This window comes from Camellia sinensis, chromosome 11 (assembly GCF_055761805.1).
Source record: "Camellia sinensis isolate YWXY chromosome 11, ASM5576180v1, whole genome shotgun sequence".
In the NCBI taxonomy this organism is placed as follows: domain Eukaryota; kingdom Viridiplantae; phylum Streptophyta; class Magnoliopsida; order Ericales; family Theaceae; genus Camellia; species Camellia sinensis.
The window spans coordinates 11,738,640-11,750,540 of NC_138971.1; the positions used below are offsets into that span (position 1 = coordinate 11,738,640).

Below are 11,901 nucleotides of genomic sequence, written 5' to 3' on the forward strand. Positions count from 1 at the left end.
ATCTATTTTTTTTTTAGTTGATTATTGTTGTTGTTGATGGAACAAATTGCAATAGATAGACGATTTCTACAATTAGTTTTAAATAGATAAGGGATCTCATTTCGCTCTGATCTATTCAAAAGGCTCTGATATTTCTACATAGCTTTTTAACAGGTAAAACCATGATCTGTTCAAAAAATTAACATATATATCTTTTGAATTCAATAGATTAAAAAAATCATAAGTAGATAGAGTTTAAACATATAAACAAATTTGAATTCAACAGATAAAATTTGATAAAAGTGAACAAATAATAAAAGTTGGACAGATATTTCAACAGATAAAATATTAAAATTGAACAGATTATAAAAATTGAATAGATATTTGTACAAATAAGGGGAAAAAAAACATATAAAATTTGTTCTTCTATTGATCAAATGATGAGGTGGAGGAGATAGAAAATTTGCACAAATAAAATTTGGACAGATAGAAATTTGCACAAATAAAATTTGGACAAATAGAAAATTTACATAGAAACATTTGAACAAATAGAGAATTTACACACAAAAAAAATTAAATTAAACAGATAGACAAAAAATTTTGAACAGATAGAAAATAATTTGACCAGATAGATATAAATTTGAACAGATAGTAAACAAAAAGTCAAACAGATAAAAAAAATCAAGGGGTAAAATTAAAAACAAAATGTCCTCCAAGACTTTTCACATAACTATTTCATAAAGTATGAATCTCTCACCAACAACTACAACAACAACAAAAAATTCATTGGACCTAATGCTTTAGACAATTTTTCACCAATTTTCTCTATTTTATAAGTAATGTGATTTAAATAATGTAAAATAAGAAATAAAAAAGTTAAAATAAATGTTAAATGTAATATTTTAATATTTTAGGTTTATAATATTTTTTAAATTATTTTATATATTACATATATATATAAATATATTTAATAAATATAATCCAGAGTAGATGTGAAGGGATAGAATGAGACAAAATCACTACTAAGAATTAAAATTTTTGACACAATATGATAATATGACTTGAATTGTATATAAAATTAGCGGATTAAGATTGACCATATTCTATACGAATACGTATATGACATGATCTGATAACACGAATATTAAACAAGTCAAATTAGTGTCAAACTTGTATAATATAAAATTGGCACGGATAAACTATTTAATAAAAAATTAGTTATATATTTTAGTATTATTTTTATTGGGGGGGGTGTCGTGGGACTTAAATGTTAATCTAATAAATAATAATAATATAATATAGTTTTGGTAAATTAAAAAAATAAAATTGAATTGAAATTAAATAATTCTATTAATAATTTCATTTATTAGAAATTGATTTCACTGTATTCAAATTATACATGTGATATTTTCAATTAAGAGTTGATGGTTGAATTCTCTCAAATTGGTCATCTAACTTACGGGAGTAGTTGGGTTCTATGGCCCGTTTTGTGGTCAAACTCGATAATTTAAATCATTCAATTTTTCAGATTTGAATAGAATATTTATGCAAAACATCAAAATAATTAGGTATTAGTAGCTATGTGATTAAATCATTTTTATCTTTAAAAAATAGACGATAAATATAATTTTAAGTCATGTATTTTTTTTGTAATACAAATGTAATCCAAATATATAACTATCGATGTTTAATTATTTTAATTTTTTACATGAATATTCTATTTAACGAATATTAAATTCACTGAATTATCAAAATCGACTTCAAAACAGACTCACCAAATCCAAATTATTCTCTCAAAAGTTGGATCCAAACCATATAGTTAGTAGTAAATTTTTTTGACATACCGTGTTAACACAATATGAACCAGACACTAATTAAAAACAACACAACATAATAACATGAAATAAAAAAAATATATATTAATATTAAGTTAATTCTTATATAAATTCAAAACAACACCGTACAAACAGAACCCGCGTACCATCTCCATCCACGATCCCACCCGTTAACCCATTCTTGACTGACATTGGGACTGTTTGGTAGCACTTAAAAGCAGCTTTGCTTTTAACTTAAATTAAGTTATTTTGGTGTGTTTGGTAAAATTTAAAGGGATAAATTATAGCTTTTATTAAGCTATTTTTAGCTTAAATTTCTAAGCACCTCAAGGGGTGCTTCTTGATTCAGCTTATACGGGAAGCTGAAATGGGAGGATTAAAATGACTTAAATGCCCTTCTGAAATGATGCTAATTACAAGTGTGCCATGTATATAAACCATTTCTCACTCATTCTTCCTCTCTCACACAAACGAGATAGGCGATTTCCGGCGAGCTAGGGCGATTTCCAACGAGCATGTCGATTTTCGGCACCGAGCTCTCTCTCTCTCTCTCTCTCTCTCTCTCACCCTCTCTGTCTCTCCCCCTTCGCGAACCCGTCTGTCTCCCTCTTCGTGATCGCGATCCCGTCTGTCTCCCTCTCCCCGACGTGAACCCGTCTGTTTCCCATTTGAACCATCGCGATCTACCATCGCGATTTGCACCATCGCGATCGATGCCGGTAGTGAGATGAGGAGGAGAAGAAGGAGCTGCCGACGGGATGAACCATCGCGATCTGAACCCTAGCTCTCTCTCGCTCCTTCTGTGGATCTGAATGAAACCCTAGCGCCAGTTCATCCCGCCGGAGCTAGGGTTTTCATTATTAATTTTTTTTTTTGAGGTTTTTCAGTGTTTTTTTAATATAAAAAAACAAAATAATTAATGAATAAAAAATAATAATTGATGCTAATTAATTGAGACTAATTAATTTAAAATGAAAAAATGAAAAAAAAATTATATTAATTGATACTATTAATAAGAATATTGATGAATATATGTAATTGATGGAAAAATTAATAATAATTGATAATATTAGTATATGTAATTTATGTAATAATTGATGAAAAAAATTAATATTGATGAATATATGTAATTTATATTAATTGATGGAAAAATTGATACGTTAATATAAATTGATGAATATATGTAAATTGATAAATTAATATAAATTGATACATTAATATAAAGAATAATAATGATACATTAATATAAATTAATAATGATATATTAATATAAAGAATAACAATGATACATTAATATAAAGAAAAAATGAGATATTACTAAAAATAATTAAAATGAATAATAATAATAATAAATTGGAAAAATTAATACATTAATATAAATTGATAAATTGATGAAAAATTGATGAATATATGAAAATAATATGTAACGAAATTACAACATTAATATAAATTAGAACATGAATATTAATTTTAATGAATTAATAAATTTAAAAAATTAACAAAGAAAGAAGAGAAGAAAAAAAATTAAAAAAGAAAAGAAAAGAAGGTGAAAAACAAAATAAAATAAAATGAAAAAAGAAAAAAAAAATGTATTATAAATGAAATCACAAATTTTATATTCTATAAGAGTAAAAATGACAATTATACAATAAAATCTATTTTACAACTTATTTACTAAACACTACTCTGCGACTTAAATTTATAATTTTACAACTACACTAAACAAATTATCAATTTATATTCGCAATTATATATTATAATCTATTAAGTTACTTTCTCGTCACTCTACTTAACGGGCCATTAGCCAGTCCCGGTTTAACCCATTCCTCTCTTAAACACTGAGACAGCGAAGGGGAGACACTTCACAATCACATGAATCACACAATCTCTCCCCTTCTCTTTTCAACTCCCGACTGCCTACTTGCTCTCTCTCTCTCTCTCTCTCTCTCTCTCTCAACTGTTCAACTATTTACTCTGTAATTGCAACAACTCAAAGAAAGGAAAGTTAAGCAACGTTCTTTGGTCCAACATTGCCTTTTTTAAAAGTCAAAACCACAATCTCTCTCTCTCTCTCATCTATTTCTCTTTCAGAGTGCTCTCTCTGTCTTTTCCTTTACCTTCCTTCTTGCTTTTCTCTTTCCTCTCTGATTGTTTCTACAAACCCAAAAAAACCCATCTTTCTTTATCTTTTCTTTCATCCTCAAGAACCAAAAAAAATGCTGAAACTAACCAAACCCATATAACAATTCATCTTCTACCAAATGAGTTCTTCCAGAACCTGATTTTACCCCTTATTAATCTATCTGTCTCCTCTTTCTTTCTCTAGGACTTGTTTTTCAGATGGGTGTTGTGTTGGAATTGTGGGTTATCTTCATTTTCCTTCTTGTGTTCTCTTCACAAGTTCAGGTTTCGAATTCCCAAAACCTGACTTGCAATTCGAACGATCTCAAGGCACTAAAGAGTTTCTTGATTGGGTTAGATTCAGGGACTTTTAATGATTGGGGAAGCTCAAATTCAACTTCTACAAACCCTAATTGCTGTAATTGGTTAGGAATCACCTGCAATTCATCTTCTTCTCTTGGTTTTCTCAACGATTCTATCGATTCTGGTAGGGTTGTGAAATTGGATCTCTCACGGAAGAGATTGACGGGCAAACTCAACGAAACTACTTTCACTGGTTTAGACCAACTCAGAACCCTAAACCTCTCAAACAATTTCCTCCGAGGCTCTCTTCCTCCATCTCTGTTTCAAATGCCGCATCTACAAGTCATCGACCTCAGCAAAAACGATTTCTCTGGTTCAATTCCGATGAATTTCAACCTCCCTTTTCTCGAGATCTTCGACATTTCTTATAATTCATTCAAAAGCTCGGTTCCTGTGAAGATTTGTATAAATTCGACTCGAATTCGGATCATTGATTTTGCTGTGAATTACTTCTTTGGTGGAATTCCATCTGGGTTTGGGAATTGCAGCTCCTTAGAACACCTCTGTCTCGGTGAAAATTTTCTCACCGGACATATACCGGAGGATATTTTCTTGTTACCGAGATTGAATCAGTTGGGTCTTCAGGATAATAAGTTTTCGGGTCAGCTCAGCACTGGAATTGGTAATCTCTCTGATCTTGTTCGTTTGGATATATCATTGAATTCCTTTTCAGGGCCTATTCCTGATGTTTTTCATAGATTTACAAAGTTACAAGAATTTTATGCTCAATCCAATAATTTTTCCGGTGGAATTCCCTATTCTCTGGCGAATTCTAGGTCCATCACTTCACTTGTTTTGAGAAACAATTCTCTGAATGGTGTAATTCGTTTGAATTGTTCCGAAATGACCAGTCTGATATCGCTCGATTTAGCCACTAATCAGTTCACCGGGCCAGTTCCCAATTATCTCCCACTCTGTCCGCACCTGAAAACAATTAATCTTGCGCGAAACAACTTCACTGGCCAAATCCCAGAAAGCTTTAGGAATTTTCATGGCCTGTCCTCATTTTCCGTATCGAATTCAAGCATTTCTAACCTCTCAGCTGCCCTTGATATCTTGCAGCATTGCCAGAACTTGACTACTTTGGTTCTTACCTTGAACTTTCATGATGAACAATTGCCTTCCTATCCTAGTCTAGGGTTTAAAAGTCTGAAGGCTCTCATTATTGCCAATTGCAGACTCACTGGTGTGTTTCCCCAGTGGTTGAGTGGATTAACAAATTTGCAGTTGTTGGATTTATCATGGAATCAATTGGATGGAACAATTCCGCCATGGTTGGGTAATTTTAAGTTTTTGTTTTACATTGACTTGTCGAACAACTCTTTTACCGGAGAGATACCGAAGAACCTGGCTGGATTAGGGTGCCTCATCTCCGGGGATGTCTCACTGGAAGACCCTTCTCTGGATTACCCATTCCCATTTTTCGTGAAACGAAACATTAGCGGAAGAGGGTTGCAGTATAATCAAATTCGGAGCTTTCCACCAACACTTGCCCTCAGCAATAACTTTCTCACCGGACCCATCTGGCCCGAGTTTGGGAACCTGAAAAAGTTGCATTGTTTGGACCTGAAATGCAACGATTTATCTGGAAGTATTCCTGTGAATTTGTCAGGAATGACGAGCATAGAGTCTTTGGATTTGTCCCATAACAATCTCTCTGGAACTATACCTCTTTCATTGGTAAATCTCACTTTTCTGTCGAAGTTCAATGTTGCTTACAATCAACTGTATGGGGCAATCCCTACTGGAGGGCAGTTTCCAACTTTTCCAAACTCAAGCTTTGAAGGGAACCTAGGTCTATGTGGTGAACATTCTTCCCCATGTCCGATTAGCAATCAAGTTCCTCGAGTCTCTCCTAGTAAGTCAAACAGGAGAGGGGTTATTGTTGGAATGGCTGTTGGGATTGGATTTGGGACAATTTTTCTTCTTGCTCTTATGTACTCGATTGTTTTGCGGGTATGTAGGCGACAAGAGGTTGATCCTGAAAAAGAGGATGTCGATGATAACAAGAAGGATTTGGAAGAACTTGGATCGAGATTAGTGGTTCTTTTCCAAAACAAGGACAACAGTAAAGAGCTCTCCCTTGATGACTTGATGACATCTACTAACGACTTTGATCAAGCGAACATAATTGGGTGTGGGGGCTTCGGTTTGGTCTATAAAGCCATGCTTCCTGATGGTAGGAAAGTTGCTATCAAACGGCTCTCTGGTGAGTACGGTCAGATGGAGAGAGAATTTCGAGCCGAAGTTGAAACCCTCTCTAGAGCTCAACATCCGAATCTCGTCCTTCTGCAAGGATATTGTAACTATAAAAACGACCGGCTTTTGATATACTCTTACATGGCGAATGGTAGTTTGGATTATTGGTTACATGAGAAACTTGATGGGCCTTCCTCACTTGATTGGGACACAAGGCTTCAGATCGCTCAAGGGGCGGCCAGAGGGCTCGCTTACTTGCACCAATCGTGCGAGCCCCATATCCTTCACCGAGACATAAAGTCTAGTAACATTCTTCTAGATGAGAATTTCGAAGCTCACTTGGCCGATTTCGGTCTTGCGAGGCTCATACTTCCATATGACACACATGTCACTACCGATCTTGTTGGGACGTTAGGCTACATTCCCCCCGAGTATGGCCAAGCTTCGGTTGCAACTTACAAAGGCGACGTGTATAGTTTTGGAGTTGTCCTTTTGGAGCTTCTCACCGGAAAGAGGCCAATGGATATTTGCAAGCCTAAAGGAAGCCGGAATTTGATCTCGTGGGTATTTCAAATGAAGAGGGAGAAAAGGGAAAGTGAGGTGTTTGATGCCTTCATCTACGACAAGGATCATGGTAAGGAGATGTTGTGTGTTCTTGAGATCGCTTGCCTTTGCTTATGCGAATGCCCTAAAGCGCGGCCTTCTACTGAGCAGCTGGTTTCTTGGCTCGACAACATTGATCTTGACATCTTCCCTCCTCCCAATGTGTGAGTATGCAAATCTTATATGCCCGAAAAATCGTATTGTTCATTTCTTTTTTTATTAGAAATTTTGTTGCTTCTACATATGAGAATTTGTATCTTGAATTTGCATATGATGTAAATACCTAGCAAAATAAATAATAGTACTTGGGAAGGGTCTAACATGAGCAACAATAACAGATATCTTGCAAGTGTTTTTTTACTTTTAAAAATATTAGTAGTTTCTTTATCATTGAGGAGAAATTTGCTTCTCAAAACATGTATAAAATAAATTCCCAGAAATTTTGTACTTTTCTTTTGTTTATTTTTGTGTTAGTACATAGTTCACAGAGAAGGGAAGGCTTTTTTTTCCTAAATATTTCTGCACTTTGATTACCTACCATATTCACTCTTTTTGATAATATATATTTCTCTGTAAACAATATCTGCTGTAGCCATTGAGTTGGGGGTGGACTCTTATTTTTATTTTTCTTTATAGGAACTATATAGATGACTATATAAGTGTATTTTTTTACTTTTAGGTTAAAAAAATAGAGAAAAAATATGATTGTTTGGAATAATTTTTTGATTTTTTACTGAAAATATGTATTAAAATATGGTATAAATTAGCAAAATTATGATTTTACCCATGTAAATCCGCGTGCATGCCAATACGGATCTGGCAGATCTGTGTGTACTGGAAAAGGTTGGAATTTTTTTTTTGAAAAATGTTTGGGGGCCCTAATTCTGTGGCTCAAATGTGGCTCAAATGGCCAAAACGACGTCGTTTTGGCCATTTTGATGTTGTTTTGTACTCAAAACGACGTCGTTTTGGCCATTTGAGCCACATTTGAGCCACAAAATTTGGGCCCTCTACCATTGCTCTTTTTTTTTTTTCCTTGTTCTTCATGCATATTTTCGGCTTTTCTTTTTTTTTTTTTTTTTCGGCTTTTTTTTTTTTTAATGAACTTCTTTTAAACTATGTATTTCTTTACTTTTTAGTTTCAATCTCAAAAACCTAAAAAAACTGTTTTTGAAAAGTCCAGGAAAAAAAAAGAAAATAAAAAATTTTATTTATAAAATTTGACTTCTTTTTGTCTTAGTGAATTTCTTTTAAAATTAACTCTCTTTTTTTTTAATTTAAATTTCGGAATCATCTAATCATAACGGACAGAAAAAGTTAGGAAAAAAAAATTGAATTTGTAGTTTTAGCCAAATAAAATTGGTTCATGTTGATTCATAATACTAGGGGTCTTTGCAGTTCCGTTGCAGTCAGTGAACTTCTAATTTGTCATCTGTTCACCAGATGGACGGATTGAAAAAAATCAATCTACATCCGTCCGGCGAATTGACGGATGTGGATTGGCGGATAAATGCGCATTAGTTTGGCAGTTTAATTTTTTACTAATTTTGAACACAATACAATAATTTGTAATCATTTTTTTTTTGAATAATAATCTAACTCAACATATCCAAAAGATTATCAAGTAAATTGTCAAATACAAATAATAAATACATATAAGAAAATCATGAATTATCAAAATTATTTCATTACTTTTTTTAATTAAAAAATTATTTAATTTGATTTTTTTTTTTTTTTAAATGACAAAATTAAACCTTATATTTTCTACATAAAAATACCAAATATCAACCATTGTCATTTGATAAAAGGATTTTCAAATTGAAAATACAAAGAGAAATATCTAAACAAATTGAAAATATAAAATTTTATAAATTACTAAGGTACTCGCGGTGTGACAGTTCTATTGGGCCAAAGGAATCTTAAATCTGTCATCCGTTCAAAATTAGGCAGATTGAAAAAAAATTAATCCGTAATTGCTTGTTCGTCATTACGTATTCATTTAAAATGTGACAAATCGATTTGATTCGATAGATTTAAACATATCAAAATATCCGCGATTCACCCGTGCATAATACAATGCACGGTTGTTTGGCACAAAGGTCAAATGTTGCTTTTGTAAGCACAGTTGATTAAGGTGAACATTTATAACCAATACTATTATATTAAAAAAAATTTGGTTACAATTTTGAGATATTGACCCTTCTATCAGATATCTTGTAAGTGTTTCTTACTTTAACCAGTACTTGGGAAGGATCTAACATGAGCAACAAACAGATATCTTGTAAGTGTTTTTTACTTTTAAAAATATTAGTAGTCGCTTTATCATTGAGGAGAAATTTGCTTCTCAAAACGTGTATAAAATAAATTCCCAGAAATTTTGTACTTTTGTTTTGTTTATTTTTGTGTTAGTGCATAGTTCATAGAGAAGGGAAGGCTTTTCTTTTCTTCATATTTCTGCAATTTGATTACCTACCATTCACTCTTTTTGATAATATATATTTCTCTGTAAAATGTTGCCAATATCTGCTGTAGCCATTGAGATGGGCGTGGACTTTTATTTTTATTTTTCTTTATAGGAACTATATAAGAGTTGTTTGGAATAAATTATATAAGTATACTTTTTGACTTTTGGTTAAAAATGTAGAGAAAAAAAAATGGTGGTTTGAAATAATTTTTTGATTTTTTACAGAAAAATATGTATTAAAATATTATATAAATTAGTAAAATTATGATTTTATCCATATAAATCCGCGTGCATGTCAGTACGGATCTGGCGGATCTTTGTGTATAGGAAAAAGTTAGAATTTTTTTTTTTTTTCCATTCTTCTTGCATCTTTTTGGCTTTTTTTTTCAAAAATGATTGAGACTCTCATTTTTTAGAGACTCTCACAATTTTTTTTGGATCTCTACCATTAATGGTGTAGATCTCACACATATATGAGTGGGTCCCATACATGTATCAATGGTAGAGATTCAAAAGAAGTTGTGGAAATCTTTAAAAAATGGGGTCTCAAGCATTTTTTTTTTTTTTAATGAACTTTTTTTTAAACTGTGTATTTCTTTACTTTTTAGTTTCGTCTAAGACAATCTCAAAAACCTAAAAAATTTGTTTTTGAAAACTCCAGGAATAAATAAATAAATAAAAATTTTCTAGTTTTTTTTTTATTCATAAAATATGACTTCTTTTTGTCTTAGTGAATTTCTTTTAAAATTAACTCTTTTTTTTAATTTAAATTTCGGAATCATCTAATCATAACGGACAGAAAAAGTTAGGAAATTTTTTTTAAAAAAAAATTGAATTTGTAGTTTTAGCCAAATAAAATTGGTTCATGTTGATTCATAATACAAGGGTTCTTCGCAGTTCGGTTGTCCGATGTGATCAGTGAACTTCTAATTTGTCATCTGTCTGTTAGATGGACGGATTGAAAAAATCAATCTGTATCTATCTGCCGAATTGACGGATGCGGATTGGCCGCCAAATTGACAAACGTGGATTGGCAGATAGATGCTCATTGGTTTGGAGGTTTAATTTTTTACTAATTTTGAACACAATACAATAATTTGTCAACATTTTTTTTTAGATAATAATTCAACTCAACATAATTAAAAGATTATCAAGTAAATTGCCAAATACCAATAATAAATACATACAAGAAAATCATAGATTATCAAAATTATTCATTACTTTTTTTAATCCAAAAATTATTTAATTTTATTTTTTTATATTAAGCCTTATATTTTCTACGTTAAAATACTAAATATCAACCCTTGGCATTTGATAAAAAGATTTTCAAATTGAAAACACAACAAAATATCTAAACTTTTTTTCAATGAAAAACACAAACAGAATATCTAAACAAATTGAAAATACAAAATCTTACAAATTATTAAGGTGCTCGCGGTTAGGCAATTCTGTTAGGTCAAAGAAATCTCAAATCCGCCATCCGTTAAAAATTAGATAGATTGAAAAAAATCAATCGATAACCGTTCGTTCATCATCACATATCTGTCCAAAATATAACAGATCAATTTGATTCGATCTATTTAGATAGATCAAAATATCCGCGATTCGCCGTGCATAATACAATGCACGGTTGTTTGGCACAAAGGTCAATTGTTGCTTTTGTAAGCACAGTTGATTAAGGTGAACATTTATAACTAATACTATTATATTAAAAAAAATTTGGTTACAACTTTGAGATATTGACCCTTCTATCAGTTCATCAGCAGTAGTCTGTGCACACCAAGTAATTTAGAAATGGAAAAGATGAATAAAAATTATTTGTGAAATTTTGAATATATAAATCAATTTTCTTGTAATAGTTTTCTCTTATTGATAGTTATCAACTTGTTAGGGTTATTTTTTAAAATGGAGAAACGTGAACATCTATACCAATTCAAGTATTTACTTTAAATAATAGAATAGATAGATTTAAATATAATCCTTTCGCTTTCTTTTTCTCTTTCTAATTAATCATGTGTTTGTTTACTCTTCACATGATGGTTCTTTATAAATGTGATTGAGGTCATAGGTTAAGAATTTTGTGAGTAGTTTGACTTTTTTGTCATTTTCTTTTCCAAATAAACATGAGTTTTGTGACTTTGGCTCATTAGGTCTAAGATACTATTTTCAACTTAACACTTTGTTTGATTCTTGAATTTGTTTAGGGAAAAACACAAGTAAAAGGGTAAAGAAAGAAAAGTGAAATAAAGTGATAAATCTAAAAAATTGTTTCTTTTGCTTGTTTAATATGGATGGAAAAATTAGAAGAAAATATTAGGCATTTTTTTAAAAAAAAAA

The 11,901-nt window shown here is 31.4% G+C and overlaps 1 protein-coding gene across 1 annotated transcript; it reads left to right on the forward strand.

Moving 5' to 3' along the window:
- Positions 1 to 3,680: 3,680 nt before the first annotated feature.
- On the forward strand, positions 3,681 to 7,547 carry PSKR1 (phytosulfokin receptor 1). Its single transcript, XM_028228475.2, has one exon. The coding sequence runs from the start codon at positions 4,155 to 4,157 to the stop codon at positions 7,266 to 7,268; it is 3,114 nt and encodes a 1,037-aa protein (XP_028084276.1). The 5' UTR covers positions 3,681 to 4,154; the 3' UTR covers positions 7,269 to 7,547.
- Positions 7,548 to 11,901: the final 4,354 nt, after the last annotated feature.